This window comes from Somniosus microcephalus, chromosome 26, assembly GCF_052327205.1.
Source record: "Somniosus microcephalus isolate GS21.2 chromosome 26, FLI_Smic_1.0, whole genome shotgun sequence".
Lineage (NCBI taxonomy): Eukaryota > Metazoa > Chordata > Chondrichthyes > Squaliformes > Somniosidae > Somniosus > Somniosus microcephalus.
In genome coordinates, this window is record NC_141012.1 from 56015885 (window position 1) to 56043107 (window position 27223).

General features: G+C 57.9%; 1 protein-coding gene across 1 annotated transcript in view; it reads left to right on the forward strand.

Annotated features, from left to right (window-relative positions):
* Positions 1-27223, forward strand: part of tespa1 (thymocyte expressed, positive selection associated 1) — a 203269-nt gene that overhangs the window by 56022 nt on the left and 120024 nt on the right. Inside the window, exon 3 of the mRNA XM_085968213.1 lies at positions 7766-7808. Coding sequence (XP_085824339.1) covers positions 7766-7808 — 43 coding nt within the window. The remainder of the gene's footprint in view (positions 1-7765; positions 7809-27223) is intronic.

Genomic DNA, 27223 nt, shown 5'->3' on the forward strand with positions numbered 1-27223 from the left:
TCAGTGTCTGCCTTTTTCTTTCGTTTCAATTTTGCCCTTATTTCTTTATTCATCACTGGTTAGTTTGTTGCTGCTTTTTAGTGAGATAGATGTCTCCTGGAATCTATTGATCACTGTTTTAATTATTTCCACTGCTATTCTACTTTGTTTGTCAGTAAATATTTCCAGTTTATTTTCACTAGTACCATTCTCACCCTCCTAAAATCAGCTTTTTTCAATTTATTACTTTGGTCTTTGTCTTACTTTATGTCCTTCTCAATCTTTATCTTAAACATTATTATGTTGTGATCACTATTGCCTAGATATTCCCCTATGCTTACTTCTCTTATCTGCACTGGTTCATTTCCCATTACTAGATCCAGCAACGATCCCTCTCATTCTTTGTTGTTTAACATACTGGGTAAGAAAGGAATCCTGTACACACTGTAAAAACTCTATTCCCCTTTCCCTACCTCTTCTTGACAGTTTGTTTGGGCTAGTTAAAATCTCCCATGATTATTATTCTATGTCCTTTACTCATTTCATATATTTGCTTATATATTTGTTCTTCCATCTTCTTTCCACTATTAGCTGGTCTGTAGAATACTCCTATTAGCTTGATCAATCCTTTCTATCTTTTATCCTTTTATTTAAATCCATATGGATTCTGTTTCCAACCTACTCGTGGTGTCCCTTTTTCCTACTGCCATTAGGTTGCCTCTAATTAGTATAATTACCCCACCTCCTTCCTTCCCTGTCCTTTCTAAATATGTTATATCCTGCAATATTTAACTGCCAGTCCTGTTTTTTATGTAGCCATGTTTCAGTTATCACTACATCTGGTTCCTCGCTACGAATTATTGCCTCCAGTTCCCCTGTTTTGTTTTGGATGTTGTGTACATTGCTGTGCAGGCAGTTTAATTTGTCTTTAGTAGTTGTTCTTTCTACTCCATTTTTAACAGTCCTTTTATAGTTCTGATTTATAACAGTATTTGTTCCATAACCGTTTATTTTACCTTTTTTCCTTAAATAAAAAAACAAATTATTATTTAAATGGGGAGAGATTACAAAATGCTGAGGTACAGAGGGATCTGGGGGTCCTTGTACATGAATCACAAAAAGTTAGCATGCAGGTACAGCAAGTAATTAGGAAGGCAAATGGAATGTTGGCCCTTATTGCAAAGGGATGGAGTATAAAAGTAGGGAAGTCCTGTTACAACTCTACTGTTTAAAAAGGGAGAAAAGGATAGACCGAGTAATTACAGGCCAGTCAGCCTAACTCGGTGTTGTGAAAATTATTGGCAAGAATTCTGAAGGACAGGATAAATCTTCATTTAGAAAGGCACGGATTAATCAAGGATAGTTAGTACGGATTTGATAAGGGAAGGTTGCGTCTGACAAACTTGATTGAATTTCTTGAGGAGGTAACAAGGAGGGTAGTGCGTTTGATGCAGTGTATTTGGAATTTAGCAAGGCTTTTGATAAGGTTCCACATGGCAGACTGGTCACGAAGTTGAAAGCCCATGGGATCCAGGGCAAAGTGTCAAGTTGGATTCAAAACTGGCTCGGAGACAGGAAGCAGAGGGTAATGGTCGATGGGTGTTTTTGTGACTGGAAGGCTGTTTCCAGTGGGGTTCCGCAGGGCTCAGTACTAGGTCCCTTGCTTTTTGTGGTATATATCAATGATCTAGACTTGAATATAGAGGATATGATTAAGAAGTTTGCAGATGATACTAAAATCAGCTGTGTGGTTGATACAGAAGAAGGAAGCTGTAGACTGCAGGAAGATATCAATAAATTGGTCAGGTGGGCAGAACAGTGGCAAATGGAATTCAATCCGGAGAAGTGTGAGGTAATGCATTTGGGGAGGGCTAACAAGGAAAGGGAATACACATTAAATGGTAGGACACTGAGTAGTATAGAGGAACAAAGGGACCTTGGAGTGCATGTTCACAGATACCTGAAGGTAGCAGGCCAGGTAGATAAGCTGGTTAAGAAGGCATACAGAATGCTTGCCTTTATTAGACGTGGCATAGAATACAAGAGCAGAGGGGTTATGCTTCAACTGTATAAAACACTAGTTAGGCCTCAGCTAGAGTACTGCGTGCAGTTCTGGTCACCACATTACAGGAAAGATGTGATTGCACTAGAGAGGGTACAGAGGAGATTTACAAGGATGTTGCTGGGAGTAGAGAATCTTAGCTATGAGGAAAGACTGGATAGGCTGGGTCTGTTTTCCTTGGAACAGAGGAGGCTGAGGGGAGACCTTATTGAGGTGTATAAAATTATTAGGGCTGAGATAAAGTGGATAGAAAGGACCTATTTCCCTTAGCAGAGGGGTCAAAAACCAGGAGGCACAGATTTAAAGTAATTGGTGGAAGGTTTAGAGGGGATTTGAGGGGAAATGTCTTCACCCAGAGGGTTGTGGGGGTCTGGAACTCACTGCCTGGAGTACTGGGAACAGTTTTGGTCTCCTTATTTAAGGTGGGATATACTTGCATTGGAGGCAGTTCAGAGAAGGTTCACGAGGTTGATTCTGGAGATGAAGGGGTTGTCTTATGAAGAAAGGTTGAACAGGTTGGGCCTATACTCACTGGACTTTAGAAGAATGAATGGGGATCTTATTGAAACATATAAGATTCTGAAGGGGCTCGACCGGGTAGATGCTGAGAGGATGTTTCCCCTCGGGGGGGTATCTAGAACTAGGGGGCATAGTTTCAGAATAAGGGGGCACCCTTTTAAATCAGAAATGAGGAGGAATTTCTTCTCTCAGAGGATCGTGAATCTTTGGAATTCTCTTCCCCAGAGAGCTGGGGAGGCTGGGTCATTGAATATATTTAAGGTGGAGTCGGGGAGTGTGAGCGGGGGACAAGGATACTCCGGGAGTGTGAGCGGGGGACAGGGATACTCGGGGAGTGTGAGCGGGGGACAGGGATACTCGGGGAGTGTGAGCGGGATAGGGATACTCGGGGAGTGTGAGCGGGACAGGTATACACGGGGAGTGTGAGCGGGGGACAGGGATACTCGGGGAGTATGAGCGGGGGACAGGGATACTTGGGGAGTGTGAGCGGGGGACAGGGTTACTCGGGAAGTGTGAGCAAGGGACAGGGATACTCGGGGAGTGTGAGCCGGGGACAGGTTTACTCGGGGAGTGTGAGCGGAGGACAGGGATACTCGGGGAGTGTGAGCCGGGGACAGGGTTACTCGGGGAGTGTGAGCGGAGGACAGGGATACTCGGGGAGTGTGAGCCGGGGACAGCGATACTCGGGGAGTGTGAGCGAGGGACAGGGATACTCGGGGAGTGTGAGCGAGGGACAGGGATACTCGGGGAGAGTGAGCGGGGGACAGGGATACTCGGGGAGTGTGAGCGGGGGACAGGGATACTCGGGGAGTGTGAGCGGGGGACAGGGATACTCGGGGAGAGTGAGCTGGGGACAGGGATACTCAAGGAGTGTGAGCGGGGGACAGGGATACTCGGAGAGTGTGAGCGGGGGACAGGGATACTCAGGGAGTGTGAGCGGGGGACAGGGATACTCGGGGAGTATGAGCGGGGGACAGGGATACTCGGGGAGTATGAGCGGGTGGCAGGGATACTCGGGGAGTGTGAGCCGGGGATAGGTTTACTCGGGGAGTGTGAGCGGGGGACAGGGATACTCGGGGAGTGTGAGCGGGGGACAGGGATACTTGGGGAGTGTGAGCGGGGGACAGGGATACTCGGGGAGTGTGAACGGGACATGGATACTCGGGGAGTGTGAGCGGGGGACAGGGATACACGGGGAGTGTGAACGGGACATGGCTACTCGGGGAGTGTGAGCGGGGGACAGGGATACTCGGGGAGTGTGAGCGGGGAAAAGGGATACTCGGGGAGTGTGAGCGGGGGACAGGGATTCTCGGGGACTGTTAGCGAGGGACAGGGATACTCGGGGAGTGTGAGCGGGGGACAGGGATACTCGGGGAGTGTGAGCGGGGGACAGGGATACTCGGGGAGTGTGAGCGGGGGACAGGGATACTCGGGGAGTGTGAGCTTTGGACAGGGATACCCGGGGAGTGTGAGCGAGGGACAGGGATACTCGGGGAGTGTGAGCGGGGGACAGGGATACTCGGGGAGTGTGAGCGGGGGACAGGGATACTCGGGGAGTGTGAGCTTTGGACAGGGATACCCGGGGAGTGTGAGCGAGGGACAGGGATACTCGGGGAGTGTGAGCGGGGGACAGGGATACTCGGGGAGTGTGAGCGGGGTACAGGGATACTCGGGGAGTGTGAGCGGGGGACAGGGATACTCGGGGAGTGTGAGCGGGGGACAGGGATACTCGGGGAGTGTGGGCGGGGACAGGGATACTCGGGGAGTGTGAGCGGGGGACAGGGATACTCGGGGAGTGTGAGCGGGGGACAAGGATACTCCGGGAGTGTGAGCGGGGGTCAGGGATACTCCGGGAGTGTGAGCGGGGGACAGGGATACTCGGGGAGTGTGAGCGGGACAGGGATACTCAGGGAGTGTGAGCGGGACAAGGATACTCGGGGAGTGTGAGCGAGGGACAGGGATACTCGGGGAGTGTGAGCGGGGGACAGGGATACTCAGGGATTGTGAGCGGGGGACAGGGATACTCGGGGAGTGTGAACGGGACATGGATACTCGAAGAGTGTGAGCGGGGGATGGGGTACTCGGGGAGTGTGAGCAGGGGACAGGGATAGTCGGGGAGTGTGAGCGGGGGACAGGGATACTCGGGGATTGTGAGCGGGGGACAGGGATACTCGGGGAGTGTGAACGGGACATGGATACTCGAAGAGTGTGAGCGGGGGATGGGGTACTCGGGGAGTGTGAGCAGGGGACAGGGATACTCGTGGAGTGTGAGCGAGGGACAGGGATACTCGGGGAGGGTGAGCGGGGGACAGGGATACTCGGGGAGTGTGAGCGGGGGACAGGATTACTCGGGGAGTGTGAGCGGGGGACAGGGATACTCGGGGAGTGTGAGCCGGGGACAGGGTTACTCGGGGAGTGTGAGCGGGGGACAGGGATACTCGGGGAGTGTGAGCCGGGGACAGGGATACTCGGGGAGTGTGAGCGAGGGGCAGGGATACTCGGGGAGTGTGAGCGAGGGACAGGGATACTCGGGGAGTGTGAGCGGGGGACAGGGATACTCGGGGAGTGTGAGCTGGGGACAGGGATACTCGGGGAGTGTGAGCGTGGGACAGGGATACTCGGGGAGTGTGAGCTGGGGACAAGGATACTCGGGGAGTGTGAGCGGGACAGGGATACTCGGGGAGTGTGAGCGAGGGACAGGGATACTCGGGGAGTGTGAGCGGGGGACAGGGATACACGGGGATTGTGAGCGGGGGACAGGGATACTCGGGGAGTGTGAACGGGACATGGATACTCGAAGAGTGTGAGCGGGGGACAGGGGTACTCGGGGAGAGTGAGCAGGGGACAGGGATACTCGGGGAGTGTGAGCGAGGGACGGGATACTGGGGTGTGTGAGCGGGGGACAGGGATACTCGGGGAGTGTGAGCGGGGGATAGCGTTACTCAGGGAGTGTGAGCGGGGGACAGGGATACTCGGGGAGTGTGAGCGAGGGAGAGGGATACTCGGGGAGTGTGAGCCGGGGACAGGGTTACTCGGGGAGTGTGAGCGGGGGACAGGGATGCTGGGGGAGTGTGAGCCGGGGACAGGGATACTCGGGGAGTGTGAGCGAGGGGCAGTGATACTCGGGGAGTGTGAGCGAGGGACAGGGATACTCGGGGAGTGTGAGCGGGACAGAGATACTCAGGGAGTGTGAGCGAGGGACAGGGATACTCGGGGAGTGTGAGCGGTGACAGGGATACTCGGGGAGTGTGAGCGGGGGACAGGGATACTCGGGGAGTGTGAGCGGGGGACAGGGATACTCGGGGAGTGTGAGCGGGGGACAGGGATACTCGGGGAGTGTGAGCGGGGGACAGGGATACTCGGGGAGTGTGAGCTGGGGACAGGGATACTCGGGGAGTGTGAGCGAGGGACAGGGATACTCGGGGAGTGTGAGCTGGGGACAGGGATACTCGGGGAGTGTGAGCGAGGGACAGGGATACTCGGGGAGTGTGAGCGGGGGACAAAGCTACTCGGGGAGTGTGAACGGGGGAGAGGGATACTCGGGGAGTGTGAGCCGGGGACAGGGTTACTCGGGTAGTGTGAGCGGGGGACAGGGATACTCGGGGAGTGTGAGCCGGGGACAGGGATACTTGGGGAGTGTGAGCGAGGGGCAGGGATACTCGGGGAGTGTGAGCGAGGGGCAGGGATACTCGTAGAGTGTGAGCCGGGGACAGGGTTACTCGGGGAGTGTGAGCGGGGGACAGGGATACTCGGGGAGTGTGAGCCGGGGACAGGGATACTCGGGGAGTGTGAGCGAGGGACAGGGATACTCGGGGAGTGTGAGCGAGGGACAGGGATACTCGGGGAGTGTGAGCGAGGGACAGGGATACTCGGGGATTGTGAGCGAGGGACAGGGATACTCGGGGAGTGTGAGCGAGGGACAGGGATACTCGGGGAGTGTGAGCGGGGGACAGGGATACTCGGGGAGTCTGAGCCGGGGACGGGGATACTCGGGGAGTGTGAGCGGGGGACAGGGATACTCGGGGAGTGTGAGCGGGGACAGGGATACTCGGGGAGTGTGAGCGGGGGACAGGGATACTCGGGGAGTGTGAGCGGGGGACAAAGATACTCGGGGAGTGTGAACGGGGGAGAGGGATACTCGGGGAGTGTGAGCGGGGGACAGGGATACTCGGGGAGTGTGAGCCGGGGACAGGGATACTCGGGGAGTGTGAGCGAGGGGCAGGGATACTCGGGGAGTGTGAGCGAGGGGCAGGGATACTCGGGGAGTGTGAGCGAGGGAGAGGGATACTCGGGGAGTGTGAGCCGGGGACAGGGTTACTCGGGGAGTGTGAGCGGGGGACAGGGATACTCGGGGAGTGTGAGCCGGGGACAGGGATACTCGGGGAGTGTGAGCGAGGGGCAGGGATACTCGGGGAGTGTGAGCGAGGGACAGGGATACTCGGGGAGTGTGAGCGGGGGACAGGGATACTCGGGGAGTGTGAGCGGGGGACAGGGATACTCGGGGAGTGTGAGCGGGGGACAGGGATACTCGGGGAGTGTGAGCGGGGGACAGGGATACTCGGGGAGTGTGAGCGGGGGACAGGGATACTCGGGGAGTGTGAGCTGGGGACAGGGATACTCGGGGAGTGTGAGCGTGGGACAGGGATACTCGGGGAGTGTGAGCTGGGGACAGGGATACTTGGGGAGTGTGAGCGGGGGACAGGGATACTCGGGGAGTGTGAGTGGGACAGGGATACTCGGGGAGTGTGAGCGGGGGACAGGGATACTCGGGGAGTGTGAGTGGGACAGGGATACTCGGGGAGTGTGAGCTGGGGACAGGGAAACTCGGGGAGTGTGAGCGGGGGACAGGGATATTCGGGGAGTATGAGCGGGGGACAGGGAAACTCGGGGAGTGTGAGCTGGGGACAGGGAAACTCGGGGAGTGTGAGCGGGGGACAGGGATACTCGGGGAGTGTGTTCGGGGGACAGGGATACTCGGGGAGTGTGAGTGGGACAGGGATACTCGGGGAGTGTGAGTGGGGGACAGGGATACTCGGGGAGTGTGAACGGGGGACAGGGATACTCGGGGCGTGTGAGCGGGACAGGGATATTCGGGGAGTGTGAGCGGGGGACAGGGATACTCGGGGAGTGTGAGCGGGGGACAGGGATACTCGGGGCTCTATCCTCGGACTCTGATGGCCGTGTGTTTCCTGTTTGTTTCCACAGGAAGTCCTGATGATAAAATAAAGAGCTGGCTGGAGGATTGTGGGTAAGATGAATTACTCAGCTAATTCTGCTCCCATTACTGGGCGAGTCTTGTTTTTGTGGGTTGATGTGCAGTTACACAGTGAGCTCCCTCACATAGACACCGTGTGCCACATTGAGAGTGTGACACTGTCCCCTGTTCTCCACTGCAATTATTGGCAGTAAGGACTGGGAGATGTATTTGGCAGTTTTGAGGTCTGGGGAAACCTCCGACAGAGTAAAAGACAGACCAGACCACTCTGAGTCTACACATGCTGCAGCTGTCATCTCTGTGGGTAGCACATTCACCTTTCAGTCAGTATTTCAAATGTTCAAGTTGTACTCATTACTGCCCCTCCGAAAGTGCAGTGCTCCCGCAGTACTGCCCCTCCGACAGTACAGCGCTCCCTCAGTGCTGCCCCTCTGACAGTGCAGTGCTCCCTCAGTGCTGCCCCTCATACAGTACAGTGCTCCCTCAGTACTGTACCACTGACAGTGCAGCGGTGCCTCAGTATTGCCCCTCCGACAGTGCAGCACTCCCTCAGTTCTGCCCCTCCGACAGTGTGGCGCACCCTCAGTACTGCCCCTCTGACAGTGCAGTGCTCCCTCAGTGCTGCCCCTCATACAGTACAGCGCTCCCTCAGTACTGTACCACCGACAGTGCAGCGGTGCCTCAGTATTGCCCCTCCAACAGTGCAGCATTCCCTCAGTTCTGCCCCTCCGACAATGTGGCGCACCCTCAGTACTGCCCCTCCGACAGTGCAGTGTTCGATCAGTATTGCCCCTCCGAAAGTGCAGCTCTCCCTCAGTACTGCCCATCCGACAGTGCAGTGCTCCCTCAGCACTGCCCCTTTGACAGTGCAGTGCTCCCTCAGTACTGCCCCTCCGACAGTGCAGTGTTCCATCAGTATTGCCCCTCCGACAGTGCAGCTCTCCCTCAGTAATGCCCCTCTGGCAGTGCAGCGTTCCCTCAGTACTGCTCTTTAACAGTGCAGCACTCCCTCAGGAATGCCCCTCCGACAGTGCAGCGCTCCCTCAGTACTGCCCCTCTGACAGTGAGGCACTCCCTCAGTACTGCCCATCCGACAGTGCAGCACTCCCTCAGTACTGCCCCTCTGACAGTGCAGCACCCCCTCAGTGCTGCCCCTGCGCCAGTGCAGCACTCCCTCTGGACTGCCCCGCCAACAGTGCAGCGCTCCATCAGGACTGCCCCTCCGACAGTGCAGTGTTCCGTCAGTACTGCCGCTCTGTTAGTGCAGTGTTCTGTCTGTATTGCCCATCTGACAGTGCAGCAACCCCTCAGCACTGCCCCTCCGACAGTGCAGTGTTCGATCAGTATTGCCCCTTCAAAAGTGCAGCTCTCCCTCAGTACTGCCCATCCGACAGTGCAGCGCTCCCTCAGTACTGCCCTTTAACAGTGCATCACTCCCTCAGGAATGCCCCTCCAACAGTGCAGCGCTCCCTCAGTACTGCCCCTCCAACAGTGCAGCGCTCCCTCAGTACTGCCCCTCTGACAGTGAGGCACTCCCTCAGTACTGCCCCTCCGACAGTGCAGCACTCCCTCAGTACTGCCCCTCCAACAGTGCAGCACTCCCTCATTACTGCCCCTGCGCCAGTGCAGCACTCCCTCAGGACTGCCCCGCCAACAGTGCAACGCTCCATCAGGACTGCCCCTCCGACAGTGCAGTGTTCCGTCAGTACTGCCGCTCTGTTAGTGCAGTGTTCTGTCTGTATTGCCCCTCTGACAGTGCAGCAACCCCTCAGTACTGCCCCACCGATAGTGAAACCCTCCCTCAGTACTGCCCCTCCGACAGTGAGGCGCTCCCTCGGAACTGCCCCTCCAACAGTGCAGCACTCCCTCAGTATTGCCCCTCTGACAGTGCAGCACTCCCTCAGTACTGCCCCTCTGACAGTGCAGTGCTCCCTCCGTACTGCACCTCCGACAGTGCGGCACTCACTCAGTACTGCCCCTCCGACAGTGTTGCAGTCCCTCAGTATTGCCCCTCCGATAGTGCAGCACTCCCTCAGTACTATGCCTTCGACAATGCAGCGCTCCCTCAGTACTGCCCCTCCGACAGTGCAGCACTCCCTCAGTACTGCCCCTCCAACAGTGCGGCGCTCCCTTAGTACTGCCCCTCCGACAGTGCAGTGCTCCCTCTGTACTGCCCCTCTGACAGTGAGGTGCTCCCTCAGTACTGACCCTCAAACAATGCAGCACACCCTCAGTACTGCCACTCTGATAGTGCAGCGCTCCCTCAGTACTGCCCCTGCGAAAGTGCAGCACTCCCTCAGGACTGCCCCGCCAACAGTGCAGCGCTCCCTCAGGACTGCCCCTCCGACAGTGCAGTGTTCCGTCAGTACTGCCGCTCTGTTAGTGCAGTGTTTTGTCTGTATTGCCCCTCCGACAGTGCAGCAACCCCTCAGTACTGCCCCACCGACAGTGCAGCCCTCCCTCAGTACTGCCCCTCCGACAGTGCAGCACTCTCTCAGTACTGCCCCTCCGACAGTGCAGTCCACCCTCAGTACTGCCCCTCCAACAGTGCAGCACTCCCTCAGTACTGCCCTTCTGACAGTGCAGCACTCTCTCAGAGCTGCTCATCTGACAGTGCAGCACTCCCTCAGTACTGCCCTTCTGTCAGTGTAGCGGTCCCTCAGCACTTCCCCTCTGACAGTGCAGTGTTCCGTCAGCATTGCCCCTCCGACAGTGCAGCACTCCCTCAGTACTGCCACTCTGATAGTGCAGTCTGCCCTCTGTATTGCCCTTCCGACAGTGCAGCAACGCCTCAGTACTGCCCCTCTGCTAGTGCAGCACTCCCTTATTACTATCCTTCCGACAGTGCAGCCCTCCCTCAGTACTGCCACTCCAACAGTGCAGCCCTCCCTCAATACTGCCCCTCCGACAGTACAGCGCGCCCCCAGTACTGCCCCTCTGAGAGTGCAGCGTTCCCTCAGTACTGCCCCTCCGACAGTGCAGCGCTCCATCAGAGCTGCTCTCTGGCAGTGCAGCACTCCCTCAGTACTGCCACTCTGACAGTGCCGCACTCCCTCAGTACCCTACCACTGACATTGCGGTGCTCCCTCAGGACTGTACCTCCGACAGTGCAGCGCTCCATCAGAGCTGCTCTCAGACAGTGCAGCACTCCCTCAGTACTGCCAATCTGACAGTGCCGCACTCCCTCAGTACTCTACCTCCGACATTGCGGTGCTCCCTCAGTACTGTACCTCCAACAGTGCAGCACTCTCTCAGTACTGCCCCTCCAAGAGTGCAATGCTCCCTCAGTACTGCCCCTCCGACAGTGGGGCGGTCCCTCAGTACTGTCCCTCCGACAGTGCAGTGCACCCTCAGTAGTGCCCCTCCGACAGTGCAGCACTCCCTCATTACTGACCCTCCCACAGTGCAGCGCTCCCTCAGTACTGCCACTTCGAAGTGCAGCCCTACCTCAGTACTGCCCCTCCAACAGTGCAGCCCTTCTCAATACTACTCCTCTGACAGTGCAGCAATCCCTCAGTGCTGACCCTCCGACAGTGCAGCACTCGCTCAGTACTGCACCTCTGAGAGTGCAGGGCTCCCTCAGTATTGCACCTCCGACAGTGCAGCGCTCCCTCAGTGCTGACCCTCCGAAAGTGCTGTGCTCCCTCAGTACTGCCCCTCTGCCTGTGCAGCACTCCCTCAGTACTGCATATCTGACAGTGCAGCGCTCCCTCAGCACTGCCCCTTCGTAAGTGCAGCGCTCCGTCAGTACTGCCCCTCCATCAGTGCAGTGTTCCGTCAGTATTGTCCCTCCAACAGTGCAGCTCTCCCTCAGTACTGCCCCTCTGACATTGCAGCACTCCCCCAGTACTGCCCTTCTGACAGTGCAGTGCTCCCTCGGTAATGCCCCTCTGACAGTGCAGCACTCACTCAGCACTGCCCCTCTGACAGTGCAGCGCTCCCTCAGAACTGCACCTCCGACAATGCGGCGCTCCCTCAGACTACCCCACCGACACTGTAGCATTCCCTCAGTAATGCCCCTCCGACAGTGCAGCGCTCCTTCAGTACTGTCCCTCCGACAGTGCAGCACTCCGTCAGTACTGCCCCTCGGACAGTGCAGCACTCACTCAGCACTGCCCCTCCAAGAGTGCAATGCTCCCTCAGTACTGCCCCTCCAACAGTGGGGCGGTCCCTCAGTACTGTCCCTCCGACAGTGCAGTACACCCTCAGTAGTGCCCCTCCGATAGTGCAGCACTCCCTCAGTACTGCCCCTCTAACAGTGCGGCGCTCCCTTAGTACTGTCCCTCCGACAGTGCAGTACACCCTCAGTACTGCCCCTCCGACAGTGCAGCACTCCATCTGTACTGCCGCTCCGACAGGACACGCGCCCCCAGTATTGCCCCTCTGAGAGTGCAGCACTGCCTCAGTACTGCCCCTCTGATGGTGCAGCGCTCCCTCAGAGTTGCTCATCCGACAGCGCAGCACTCCCTCAGTACTGCCACTCTGACAGTACAGCACTCCCTCAGTACTGTACCTCCGACATTGCAGTGATCCCTCAGCACTGTACCTCCGACAGTGCAGCGCGCCCCCAGCACTGCCACTCCGACAGTGCAGCACTCCCTCAGTACTGCCCCACCGACAGTGCAGCGCTCCCTTTGTACTGCCACTCCAACATTGCAGCACACTTTCAGTACTGCCCCTCCGACAGTGTGGTGCTCCCTCAGTACTGCCCCTCCGACAGTGCAGCGCTCCCTCAGTACAGCCCCTCCGACAGTACAGCACTGCCTCAGTACTGTACCTCCGACAGTGCAGCGCTCCCTCATTCCTGACCCTTCGACAGTGCAGCGCTCCCTCAGTAATGCCACTCAAACAGTGCAGCCCTCCCTCAGTACTGCCCCTCCGACAGTGCAGCCCTCCCTCAGTACTGCCCCTCTGAGAGTGCTGCACTCCCTCAGTATTGCCCCTCCGACAGAGCAGCTCTCCCTCAGTATTGTCTCTCCGAAAGTGCAGCAATCCCTCAGTACTTACACTCCGAAAGTGCAGATCTCGCTCAGCACTGCACCTTGACAGTGTAGTGCTCCCTCAGTACTGCACCTCCAACAGTGCAGCGCTCCCTCAGTGCAGACCCTCTGACAGTGCTGCGCTCCCTCCGTACTGCCCCTCTGACAGTTCAGCACTCCCTCAGCACTGCCCCTCTGACAGTGCAGCGCTCCCTCAGTACTGACCCTCCGACAGTGCAGCACTCCCTCAGTACAGCCCCTCCGACAGTGCAGCACTCCCTCAGTACTGCCCCTGCGCCAGTGCAGCACTCCCTCAGGACTGCCCCGCCAACAGTGCAGCGCTCCATCAGGACTGCCCCTCCGACAGTGCAGTGTTCCGTCAGTACTGCCGCTCTGTTAGTGCAGTGTTCTGTCTGAATTGCCCCTCTGACAGTGCAGAAACCCATCAGTACTGCCGCACTGACAGTGCAACCCTCCCTCAGTACTGCCCCTCCGACAGTGAGGCGCTCCCTCGGAACTGCCCCTCCGACAGTGCAGCACTCCCTCAGAATTGCCCCTCCGACAGTGCAGCACTCCCTCAGTACTGCCCCTCTGACAGTGCAGTGCTCCCTCCGTACTGCACCTCCAACAGTGCGGCGCTCATTCAGTACTGCCCCTCCGACAGTGTTGCAGTCCCTCAGTATTGCCCCTCTGACAGTGCAGCACTCCCTCAGTACTGTGCCTTCGACAGTGCAGTCCTCCCTCAGTACTGCCCCTCCGACAGTGCAGCACTCCCTCAGTACTGCCCCTCCAACAGTGCGGCGCTCCCTTAGTACTGTCCCTCCGACAGTGCAGTACACCCTCAGTACTGCCCCTCCGACAGTGCAGCACTCCATCTGTACTGCCGCTCCGACAGGACACGCGCCCCCAGTACTGCCCCTCCGAGAGTGCAGCACTGCCTCAGTACTGCCCCTCTGATGGTGCAGCGCTCCCTCAGAGTTGCTCATCCGACAGCGCAGCACTCCCTCAGTACTGCCACTCTGACAGTACAGCACTCCCTCAGTACTGTACCTCCGACATTGCAGTGATCCCTCAGCACTGTACCTCCGACAGTGCAGCGCGCCCCCAGCACTGCCCTTCTGACAGAGCTGCGCTCCCTCAGTGCTGCCACTCCGACAGTGCAGCACTCCCTCAGTACTGCCCCACCGACAGTGCAGCGCTCCCTTTGTACTGCCACTCCAACATTGCAGCACACTTTCAGTACTGCCCCTCCGACAGTGCGGTGCTCCCTCAGTACTGCCCCTCCGACAGTGCAGCGCTCCCTCAGTACAGCCCCTCCGACAGTACAGCACTGCCTCAGTACTGTACCTCCGACAGTGCAGCGCTCCCTCATTCCTGACCCTTCGACAGTGCAGCGCTCCCTCAGTAATGCCACTCAAACAGTGCAGCCCTCCCTCAGTACTGCCCATCCGACAGTGCAGCCCTCCCTCAGTACTGCCCCTCTGAGAGTGCTGCACTCCCTCAGTATTGCCCCTCCGACAGAGCAGCTCTCCCTCAGTATTGTCTCTCCGAAAGTGCAGCAGTCCCTCAGTACTTACACTCCGACAGTGCAGATCTCGCTCAGTACTGCACCTCTGACAGTGCAGTGCTCCCTCAGTACTCTACCTCTGACATTGGAGTGCTCCCTCAGTATTGTACCTCCGACAATGCAGCGCGCCCCCAGCACTGCCCTTCTGACAGAGCTGCGCTCCCTCAGTGCTGCCACTCCGACAGTGCAGCACTCCCTCGGTACTGCCCCACTGACAGTGCAGCACTCCCTTTGTACTGCCACTCCAACGTTGCAGCACACTCTCAATACTGCCCCTCCGACAGTGCGGTGCTCCCTCAGTACTGCCCCTCCGACAGTGCAGCGCTCCCTCAGTACAGCCCCTCCGACAGTACAGTGCTCCCTCAGTACTGACCCTCCAACAGTCCAGCACTTCCTCAGTACTGCCCCTCTGACAGTGCAGAGCACCCTCAGTACTGCCCCACCAACAGTGCAGCGCTCCCTCAGTGCTGACCCTCCGAAGGTGTTGCGCTCCCTCAGTACTGCCCCTCTGACAGTGCAGCACTCGCTCAGTAATGCCACTCCGACAGTGCAGCCCTCCCTCAGTACTGCCCCTCCGACAGTGCAGCCCTCCCTCAGTACTGCCCCCGTGAGTGCTGCACTCCTTTAGTACTTCCCCTCCGACTGCGCAGCTCTCCTTCAGTATTGCCTCTCCGAAAGTGCAGCAATCCTTCAGTACTGACACTCCGACAGTGCAGCACTCGCTCAGTACTGCACCTCCGACAGTGCAGCGCTCCCTCAGTGCTGACCCTCCGAAGGTGTTGCGCTCCCTCAGTACTGCCCCTCTGACAGTGCAGCACTCGCTCAGTACTGCACCTCAGACAGTGCAGCGCTCCCTCGGCACTGCCTGTTCGACAGTGCCGCGCTCCCTCAGTACTGCCCCTCCATTAGTGCAGTGTTCCATCAGTATTGTCCCTCCGACAGCGCAGCTCTCCCTCATTACTGCCCCTCTGACAGTGCAGCGCTCCCTCAGTCCTTCCACTCTGAAAGTGCAGCGCCCCCTCAGTACTGCCCTACTGACAGTGCAGCGCACTCTCAGTACTGTACCTCCGACAGTGCAGCGCTCCCTCAGCATTGCCCCTCCGACAGTGCAGCTCTCCCTCAGTACTGCCGATCTGATAGTGCAGCATTCCAACAATATTGCCCCTCCGAAAAAGCAGCGCTCCCTCAGTACAGCCCCTCCGACAGTACACATGCCCCCAGTACTGCCCCTCTGAGAGTGCAGCTCTCCCTCAGTACTGCCCCTCCGACAGTGCTGTGCTCCCTCAGTACTGTCCCTCCGACAGTGCAGCACTCCCTCAGTACTGTCCCTCTGACAGTGCAGCACTCCCTCAGTACTGTCCCTCCAACAGTGCGGCGCTCCCTTAGTACTGTCCCTCCGACAGTGCAGTACACCCTCAGTACTGCCCCTCCGACAGTGCAGCACTCCATCTGTACTGCCGCTCCGACAGGACACGCGCCCCCAGTATTGCCCCTCTGAGAGTGCAGCACTGCCTCAGTACTGCCCCTCTGATGGTGCAGCGCTCCCTCAGAGTTGCTCATCCGACAGCGCAGTACTCCCTCAGTACTGCCACTCTGACAGTACAGCACTCCCTCAGTACTGTACCTCCGACATTGCAGTGATCCCTCAGCACTGTACCTCCGACAGTGCAGCGCGCCCCCAGCACTGCCCTTCTGACAGAGCTGCACTCCCTCAGTACTGCCCCACCGACAGTGCAGCGCTCCCTTTGTACTGCCACTCCAACATTGCAGCACACTTTCAGTACTGCCCCTCCGACAGTGTGGTGCTCCCTCAGTACTGCCCCTCCGACAATGCAGCGCTCCCTCAGTACAGCCCCTCCGACAGTACAGCACTGCCTCAGTACTGTACCTCCGACAGTGCAGCGCTCCCTCATTCCTGACCCTTCGACAGTGCAGCGCTCCCTCAGTAATGCCACTCAAACAGTGCAGCCCTCCCTCAGTACTGCCCCTCCGACAGTGCAGCCCTCCCTCAGTACTGCCCCTCTGAGAGTGCAGCTCTCCCTCAGTACTGCCCCTCCGACAGTGCTGTGCTCCCTCAGTACTGTCCCTCCGACAGTGCAGCACTCCCTCAGTGCTGTCCCTCCGACAGTGCAGCACTCCCTCAGTACTGTCCCTCCGACAGTGCAGCACTCCCTCAGTACTGTACCTCCAACAGTGCAGCCCTCTCTCAGTACTGCCACTCCAACAGTGCAGCACTCCCTTATTACTGCCCCTTCGACAGTGGAGCACTCCCTCAGTACTGCCTCTCTGAGAGTGCAGCACTCCCTCAGTAATGCCACTCTGACAGTGCAACACTCCTTCAGTACTGTACATCCGAAATGCAGTGCTCCCTCAGTACTGTACCTCCGACAGTGCAGCACGCCGTGAGCACTGCCCTTCCGACACTGCTGCGCTCGCTCAGTGCTGCCTGTCCGACAGTGCAGCGCTCCATCAGTACTGTCCCTCCGACAGTGTAGCGCTCCCTTTGTACTGCCCCTCTGACAGTGCAGCACTCTCTGAGTACAGCCCTTCCTACAGTGCGGCGCTCCCTCAATACTGCCTCTCCGAATGTGCAGCGCACCCTCAGTACTGCCCCTCCAACAGTACAGCGCTGCCTCAGTAATGTACCTCCAACACTGCAGCGCTGCCTCATTACTGACCCTCTGACAGTGCAGCGCTCCCTCAGTACAGCCACTGCGACAGTGCAGCCCTCCCTCAGGACTGCCCCTCTGAAAGTGCAGCCCTCCCTCAGTACTGCCCCTTTGACAGTGCTGCACCCCCTCAGTATTGCCCGTCCGACAGAGCAGCTCTCCCTCAGTATTGCCTCTCTGACAGTGCAGTGCTCTCTCAGTACTGTAGCTCCGACAGTGCAGCGCTCCCTCAGTGCTGACCCGCCGACAGTGCTGAGCTCCCTCAGTACTGCCCCACTGACAGTGCAGCACTCCCTCAGCACTGCCCGTCTGACAGTGCAGCACTCCCTCAGTACTGCACCTCTGACAGTGCAGCGCTCCCTCAGCACTGCCCCTCCGACAGTGCAACTCTCCCTCAATACTGCCCCTCTGACAGTGCAGCACTCCCCCAGTACTGCCCCTCTGACAGTGCAGTGCTCCCTCAGTACTGCCCCTCTGACAGTGCAGCGCCCCCTCAGCACTGCCGCTCAGACAGTGAAGCGCTGCCTCAGTACTGCCCCTCCGATAGTGCAGCGCTCCCTCAGCACTGACCCTCCGACAGTACAGCGTTCCATCAGTATTGCCCCTCCTTCAGTGCTGCACACCCTCAGTATTGCCCCTCCGACAGTGCAGCGCTCCGTCAGTATTGCACCTCTGACAGTGCAGCACTCCCTCATTACTACCCTTCTGAAAATGCAGCGCACCCTCAGTACTGGCCCTCCCTCAGTACTGTCCCTCTGACAATGCAAAGCTCCCTCAGTACTGCCCCTCTGACAATGCAGCACTCCCTCAGCACTGCCCATCTGACAGTGCAGCACTCCCTCAGTACTGCACCTCTGACAGTGCAGCGCTCCCTCAGCACTGCCCCTCCGACAGTGCAACTCTCCCTCAATACTGCCCCTCTGACAGTGCAGCACTCCCCCAGTACTGCCCCTCTGACAGTGCAGTGCTCCCTCAGTACTGCCCCTCTGACAGTGCAGCGGTCCCTCAGTACTGCACCTCAGACAATGCGGTGCTCCCTCAGTACAGCCCATCCAACAGTGTTGCATTCCATAAGTACTGCCCCTCCGACAGTGCAGCGCTCCCTCAGCACTGTCCCTCCGAGAGTGCAGCACTCCCTCAGTATTGCCTCTCCGACAGTGCAGCGCTCCCTCAGTACTGCACCTCCGACAGTGTAGCACTCACTCAGCACTGCCCCTGACAGTGCAGCACTCGCTCAGTACTGCAACTCTGACAGCGCAGCGCTCCCTCAGCACTGCTCCGTCGACATTGCAGCGCTCATTCAGTACTGCCCCTCCATCAGTGCAGTGTTCCGTCAGTATTGTGCCTCCGACAGTGCAACTCTCCCTCAGTACTGCCCCTCTGACAGTGCAGCACCCCCCCAGTACTGCCCCTCTGACAGTGCAGTGCTCCCTCAGTACTGCCCCTCTGACAGTGCAGCACTCACTCAGCACTGCCCCTCTGACAGTGCAGCGCTCACTCAGTACTGCACCTCCGACAATGCGGCACTCCCTCAGTACTGCCCCTCCGACAGTGCAGCGCTCCCTCAGTACTGCCCCTCCGACAGTGAGGCGCTCCCTTAGTACTGTCCCTCCGACAGTGCAGCACTCCCCCAGTACTGCCCCTCCGACAGTGCAGCACTCACTCTGTACTGCCCCTCTGACAGTGCAGTGCTCCCTCAGTACTGATCCACCGACAGTGCAGCGTTCCATCAGTATGGACACTCCGCCACTGCAGCGCTCCCTCAGACTGACCCTCTGACAAAGCAGCACTCCCTCAGTACTGCCCCTCCAATAGTGCTGCACTCCCTCAGTACTGCTCCTCCGATAGTGTGGCGCTCCCTCAATACTGCCCTAACCAAAGTGCAGCACTCGCTCAGTATAGATCTTCCCACAGTGCAGCGCTCACTCAGTGCTGACCCTCCGACAGTGTAGCATTCCCTCAGTATTGCCCCTCTGCTAGTGCAGCACTCCCTCAGTGCTGCCCCTCTGAAAGCGCAGCACTCCATTAGTACTGCTCCTCCGATAGTGTGGCGCTCCCTCATTACTGCCCCTCCGATAGTGCAGCGCTCCCTCAGCACTGACCCTCCGACAGTACAGCGTTCCATCAGTATTGCCCCTCCTTCAGTGCTGCACATCCTCAGTATTGCCCCTCCGACAGTGCAGCGCTCCGTCAGTATTGCACCTCTGACAGTGCAGCACTCCCTCATTACTACCCGTCTGAAAATGCAGCGCACCCTCAGTACTGGCCCTCCCTCAGTACTGTCCCTCTGACAATGCAAAGCTCCCTCAGTACTGCCCCTCTGACAATGCAAAGCTCAATCAGTACTGCCCCTCTGACAGTGCAGCGCTCCCTCAGCATTGCCCATCTGAAAGTGCAGCACCCCCTCAGTTCTGCCCTACTGATAGTGCAGCATTCCATCGATATTGCCCCTCTGAAAAAGCAGCGCTCCCTCAGTACTGTCCCTCCGACAGTGCAGAACTCCCTCAGTACTGCCCCTCCGACATTGCAGCGCACCCTCAATATTGCCCCTCCGACATTGCAGCGCTCCCTCAGTACTGCCCCCCGACAGTGCAGCATTTCCTCACTAATATACCTCCGACGGTGCTGCGCTCCCTCAGTACTGACCCTCCGACAGTGCAGCACTCCCTCAGTACTGCCCCTCTGACATTGTATCACTCCCTCAGTACTGCCCATCCGACAGTGCAGCGCTCCCTTAGCACAACCGCATTGACAGTGTAGCACTCCCTCACTAATGCACTTCCGACATCGCAGCTCTCCCTCAGTACTGCCCCTCCAACAGTGCAGCGCTCCCTCAGTATTGCCCCTCCGACAGTGCAGCGCTCCCTCAGTACTGCCCCTCCAACAGTGCAGCGCTCCATCAGTATTGCCCCTCCAATAGTGCATCGCTCCCTCAGTACTGCCACCCGGCAGTGCAGCATTTCCTCACTAATATACCTCAGAAAGTGCAGCGCTCCCTCAGTACTGACCCTCCGACTGCACAGCACTCCCTCAGTACTTCCGCTCCAAAAGTCCAGCGCTTCCTCAGTACTGCCCCTCCGACAGTGCAGTGCTTCCTCAGTATTAACCCTCCGACAATGCAGAGCTCCCTCAGTACTGCCCCTCTGACTGTGCAGCGCTCCCTCAGTATGGCCCTTCCGACAGTGCAGCGCTCCCTCAGCACTATCCCTTCGACAGTTCAGCACTCCCTCAGTACTGCCCATCTGACAGTGCAGCCCTCCCTCAGTATTGCACCTCCGACAGTGTAGCACTCCCCCAGTACTGCCCGTCTGACAGTGCAGCATTCCCTCACTAATGTACCTCCGACAGTGCAGCGCTCCCTCAGTACTGCTCCTCCGACAGTGCAACGCTCCCTCAATATTGCCCCTCTGAGAGTACAGCGCTCCCTCAGTACTGACCCCCGACAGTGCAGCATTTCCTCACTAATATACCTCCGACAGTGCTGCGTTCCCTTAGTACTGACTCTCTGACTGTACAGCACTCCCTCAGTACTGCCCCTCCAACAGTCTAGCGCTTCCTCAGTACTGCCACTCCGACACTGCATTGCACCCTCGGTACTGCCCCTCCATCAGGGTAGCACTCCCTCAGTACTGCCCCACCGACAGTGCAGCGTGCCCTCAGCATTACCCCTTCGACAGTGTAGCAGTTTCTCACTAATGCACCTCTGACAGTGCAGCGCTCCCTGAGTATTGCCCCTCCGACAATGCAGCGCTCCCTCAGTATTGCCCCTCTGATGGTGCAGCGCTCCCACAGTAAGGCCCCTCCGACAGTGCAGTGCTCCCTCAGCACAACCCCTTCGACAGTTCAGCACTCCCTCAGTACTGCCCCTCTGACAGTGTAGCACTCCCTCTGTACTGCCCCTCTGAGAGTGCAGCCCTCCCTCAGTATTGCCCCTCCAACAGTACAGCACTCCCTCAGTATAGCCCCTCCGACAGTGCAGCACTCCCTCACTAATGTACCTCCGACAGTGCAGCGCTCCCTCAGTACTGAACCTCCGACAGTGCAGCACTCCCTCAGTACTTCCCATCCGACAGTGCAGCGCTCCCTCAGTACTCTCCCTCCGACACTGCAGCACTCCCTCAATATTGCCACTCTGACATTGCAGCGCTCCCTCAGCACTGCCCCTCCGACTGTTCAGCAATCACTCAGTACTGCCCCTCCAACAGTCCAGCGCTTCCTCAGTACTGCCCCTCCGACAGTGCAGTGCACCCTCAATACAGCCCCTCCAACAGTGTAGCACTCCCTCAGTACTGCCTCTCTGACAGTGCAGCGCTCCCTCAATACTGCCCCTCCGACAGTGCAGCGCTCCCTCAGCACTACCTCTTCGACAGTTCTGCACTCCCTCAGTACTGCCCCTCTGACAGTGTAGCACTCCCTCTTTACTGCCCCTCTGACAGTGCAGCACTGCCTCAATATTGCCCCTCTGACAGTGCAGCACCCCCTCAGTACTGCCCCTCCAACTGTGCAGCACTCCCTCACTAATGTACCTCCGACAGTACAGCGCTGCCTCAGTACCTCCCTGCGACAGTGCAGCATTTCCTCACTAATATACCTCCGACAGTGCTGCGCTCCCTCGGTACTGACCCTCCGGCTCATAGAGTCATAGAGTCATAGGCCTAGAAATTGAGTGGGCTTTGCGCCCATTTTGCGGCGCTAGAGGTCATTGCGCTGGACTTACAGCCGGTTCAGAAATTCCCTGGGGCCCTACCATCGGCGGTAGACCGGTTGCGCTGCGCCGGCACCGATGACATCATCGGTGTGCGCAGCGTCCCGGTTGCCGTGGTGACGGGCCCCAGCGCCAAAATTGAGTTGCGGCCACCTCGCCCGTGGCAGCCGCAACTAAGACTCTGGCAACCGAGTCTTACAGGAGTTTGCGCCGGCGCATTAAGGTCGCGCGGCGGCCGGCCGCTTTCCCGCTGGCCGCCTGCCCGCACCTCCCTCCCCGGACTCCTCCACCACCCCCCGCGGAACAGATGCTTCTGGGCTGCGAGCCCGGCACTTCCCCGAGGTGCCGGGCTCATTTTTGTGAAGATTTTACCGGCCAGCGGGCGGGTGCAGGCAGCTCCTCCTTAACTGAAGGAGGAGGCCTGCACTTCCCGAGCCTGTCGCACCGCATCGGGCGCCGCAGCGCCGGAATAGCGCCACAATGCGGCAGGTAGCGCCCATTTTCAGGCGCAAAAACCCTTCAGTAGCGCCGGCAGCCGTTTGGGCGCGGCGCTACTGAATTTTTGGCGCGCGCAGGGGGACTTAGCGCCGGCGCTAACTTTCCGGCGCTAAAGCCCTGGTGCGGCGCCAACTGAATTTCTAGGCCATAGAGTTTTACAGCACAGAAAGAGGCCCTTCGGCCCATCGTGTCTGCGCCGCCCATCCATCCCTGTCCAGTCTAATCCCATTTTCCAGCATTTGGTCCATAGCCTTGTATGCAATGGCATTTCAAGTGCTCATCCAAATGCTTCTTGAATGTTGTGAGGGTTCCTGCCTCTACCACCCTTTCAGGCAGTGAGTTCCAGATTCCAACCACCCTCTGGGTGAAAAAGTTCCTCCTCAAATCCCCTCTAAATCTCCTGCCCCTTACCCTGAATCTATGCCCCCTTGTTATTGACCACCCTACTAAGGGGAAAAGTTCCTCTTTATCTTCCCTATCTATGCCCCTCATCATTTTGTACACCTCAATCAGGTCCCCCCTCAGCCTTCTTTGCTCCAAGGAAAACAACCCCAGCCTGTTTAGTCTTTCTTCATAGCTGAGGCGCTCCATCCCAGGTAACATCCTGGTGAATCTTCTCTGCACCCTCTCCAAAGCAATCACATCCTTCCTATAGTGAGGCGTCCAGATCTGCACACAGTACTCCAGCTGTGGCCTCACCAGCATTTTGTACAGCTCCATCATAACCTCCCTGCTCTTATATTCTATGCCTCGGCTAATGAGGGCAAGTATCCCATATGCCTTTTTAACCACCTTATCTACCTGTTCCGCTGCCTTCAGAGATCTATGTACATGTACACCAAGGTCCCTCTGACCCTCTGTACTTCCTAGGGTCCTACCACTCATTGTGTATTCCCTTGCCTTATTTGTCCGTCCAAAATGCATCACCGGCTGTACAGCACTCCCTTAGTACTGACCCTCCCACAGTCCAGCGCTTCCTCAGTACTGACCATCCGACAGTGCAGTGCACCCTCAGAACTGCCACTCCGACAGTTTAGCACTCCCTCAGTGCTGCCCCTCTGACAGTGTAGCACTCACTCTGTACTGCCCCTCTGACAGTGCAGCCCTCCCTCAGTCTTGCACCGCCGACAGTGCAGCACACCCTCAGTGCTGCCCCTCCGACAGTGCAGCACTCCCTGACTAATGTACCTCCAACAGTGCAGTGCTCCCTCAGTGCAGCCCCACGATAGTGCAGCATTTCCTCACTCATATACCTCCAACAGTGCTGCGCTCCCTCAGTACTGCTCCTCCGACAGTGCAGCGCTCCCTCAATATTGCCCCTCTGAGATTGCAGCGCTCCCTCTGCTCTACCCCTTCGACAGTGAAGCACTCCCTCACTAATGTACCTCTGACAGTGCAGCGCTCCCTCAGTACTGCCCCTCTGACAGTGCAGCACTCCCTCAGTACAGCCCCACGACAGTGCAGCATTTCCTCACTAATATACCTCCAACAGTGCTGCGCTCCCTCAGTACTGACCCTCCGACAGTACAGCACTCCCTCAGTACTGCCCCTCCAACAGTCCAGCACTTCCTCAGTACTGCCCCACTGACAGTGCAGAACACCCTCAGTACTTCCCCTCCGACAGTGTAGCACTCCCTCACTAATGCACCTCCGACAGTGCAGCGCTCCATCAGTACTGCCCCTCCAACAGTGCAGCGCACCCTCAGTATTGCCCCTCCAACAGTATAGTGCTCCCTCAGTACTGCCCCTCCAACAGTCCAGCATTTCCTCAGTACTGCCCGTCCGACAGTGCAGTGCTCCATCGGTACTGTCCCTCAGGCAGTGCTGCACACCCTCAGTACCGCCCCTCAGACAGTGCAATGCTCCATCAGAATTGCCCCTCCGACAGTGCAGCGCTCCCTCAGTATTGCCCCTCCGACATTGCAGCGCTCCCTCAGTACTGCCCTTCTCACAGTGAAGCTCTCCCTCAGTACTGCCCCTCTGACATTGAAGCACTCCCTCAGTATTGCCCTTCCGACAGTGTAGCCCTCACTTAGTACTACCCCTCCGACACTGCAGCGCTCCGTAAATATTGCCCCTCCGGCAGTGCAGCACTCCCTCAGTACTACACGTCCAACAGTGAAGCTCTCCCTCAGACTGACATCCGACAGTGCAGCGCTCCCTCAGTACTGCCCCTCCGACAGTGCAGCATTCCCTCAGTACTGCACCTCCGACAGTGTAGCTATTCCTCAGAACTGCCCCGCCGACAATGCAGAGCTCCCTCAGTACTGCCCCTCCGACAGTGCAGCGCTCTCTCAGCACTACCCCTTCGACAGTGCAGCGCTCCGTCAGTATTGCCCCTCCGGCAGTGCAGCACTCCCTCAGTACTGCCCCTCCGACAGTGCAGCGCTCCCTCAGTACTGACCCTCCGACAGTGCAGCACTCCCTCAGTACTGTCCCTCCGACAGTGCAGTGCTCCCTCAGCACTACCCCTTCGACAGTGAAGCACTCCCTCACTAATGTACCTCCAACAGTGCAGTGCTCCCTCAGTACTGCCCCTCCAACAGTGCAGCACACCCTCAATATTGCCCCTCCGACAGTGCAGCGCTCCCTCAGTACTGCCCCCCGACAGTGCAGCATTTCCTCACTAATATACCTCCGACGGTGCTGCACTCCCTCAGTACTGACCCTCCGACAGTGCAGCACTCCCTCACTAATGCACCTCCGACAGTGCAGCGCTGCCTCAGTACTGCCCCTCCGACAGTGCAGCGCTCCCTCAGTGTTGCCTCTCCGACAGTGCAGCGCTCCCTCAGTACTGCCAGCCGACAGTGCAGCATTTTCTCACTAATATACCTCCGACAGTGCAGCGCTCCCTCAGTACTGACCCTCCGACTGTACAGCACACCCTCAGTACTGCCCCTCCAACAGTCCAGCGTTTCCTCAGTACTGCCCCACTGAGAGTGCAGTGCTTCCTCAGTACTACCCCTCCAACAATGCAGATATCCCTCAGTACTGCCCCTCTGATGATGCAGGGCTCCCTCTGTAATGCCCCTCCGACAGTGCAGTGCTGCCTCAGCACTACCCCTTCGACAGTTCAGCAGTCCCTCAGTACTGCCCCTCAGATACAGTAGCAATCCATATGTACTGCCCCTCTGACAGTGCAGCCCTCCCTCAGTATTGCCCCTCCGACATTGCAGCACTCCCTCAGTACTGCCCCTCCGACAGTGCAGCACTCCCTCACTAATGTACCTCTGACAGTGCAGCGCTCCCTTAGTACTGACTCTCCGACAGTGCAGCACTCCCTCAGTACTACCCCTCTGACAGTGTAGCACTCCCTCTGTACTGCCCCTCTGACAGTGCAGCGCTCCCTCAGCACTACCCCTTTGACAGTGAAGCACTCCCTCAGTACTGCCCCTCCGACAGTGCAGCGCTTCCTCAGGAATGCCCCCCGACAGTGCAGCATTTCCTCACTAATATATCTCCGACAGTGCTGCGCTCCCTCAGTACTGACCCTCCGATTGTACAGCACTCCCTTAGTACTGACCCTCCCGCTGTCCAGCGCTTCCTCAGCACTGACCCTCCGACAGTGTAGCATTCCCTCACTAATGCACCTCCGACATTGCAGCGCTGCCTCAGTACTGCCCCTCCAACAGTGCAGCGCTCTCTCAGTATTGTCCCTCCTACAGTGCAGCGCTCCCTCAGTACTGCCACCCGACAGTGCAGCATTTCCTCACTAATATACCTCCGACAGTGCAGCGCTCCCTGAGTACTGACCCTCCAACAGTCCAGCGCTTCCTCAGTACTGCCCCTCCGACAGTGCAGTTCTTCCTCAGCATTACCCCTCCGACAATGCAGAGCTCACTCAATACTGCCCCTCTGACAATGCAGCACTCCCTCAGCACTGCCCGTCTGACAGGGCAGCACTCCCTCAGTACTGCACCTCTGACAGTGCAGCGCTCCCTCAGCACTGCCCCTCCGACAGTGCATCTCTCCCTCAATACTGCCCCTCTGACAGTGCAGCACTCCCCCAGTACTGCCCCTCTGACAGTGCAGTGCTCCCTCAGTACTGCCCCTCTGACAGTGCAGCGGTCCCTCAGTACTGCACCTCAGACAATGCGGTGCTCCCTCAGTACAGCCCATCCAACAGTGTTGCATTCCATCAGTACTGCCCCTCCGACAGTGCAGCGCTCCCTCAGTACTGTCCCTCCGAGAGTGCAGCACTCCCTCAGTATTGCCTCTCCGACAGTGCAGCGCTCCCTCAGTACTGCACCTCCGACAGTGTAGCACTCACTCAGCACTGCCTCTGACAGTGCAGCACTCGCTCAGTACTGCAACTCTGACAGCGCAGCGCTCCCTCAGCACTGCTCCGTCGACATTGCAGCGCTCATTCAGTACTGCCCCTCCATCAGTGCAGTGTTCCGTCAGTATTGTCCCTCCGACAGTGCAACTCTCCCTCAGTACTGCCCCTCTGACAGTGCAGCACCCCCCCAGTACTGCCCCTCTGACAGTGCAGTGCTCCCTCAGTACTGCCCCTCTGACAGTGCAGCACTCACTCAGCACTGCCCCTCTGACAGTGCAGCGCTCCCTCAGTACTGCCCCTCCGACAGTGCAGCGCTCCCTCAGTACTGCCCCTCCGACAGTGAGGCACTCCCTTAGTACTGTCCCTCCGACAGTGCAGCACTCCCCCAGTACTGCCCCTCCGACAGTGCAGCACTCACTCTGTACTGCCCCTCTGACAGTGCAGTGCTCCCTCAGTACTGATCCACCGACAGTGCAGCGTTCCATCAGTATGGACAGTCCGCCACTGCAGCGCTCCCTCAGACTGACCCTCTGACAAAGCAGCACTCCCTCAGTACTGCCCCTCCAATAGTGCTGCACTCCCTCAGTACTGCTCCTCCGATAGTGTGGCGCTCCCTCAATACTGCCCTAACCAAAGTGCAGCACTCGCTCAGTATAGACCTTCCCACAGTGCAGCGCTCACTCAGTGCTGACCCTCCGACAGTGTAGCATTGCCTCAGTATTGCCCCTCTGCTAGTGCAGCACTCCCTCAG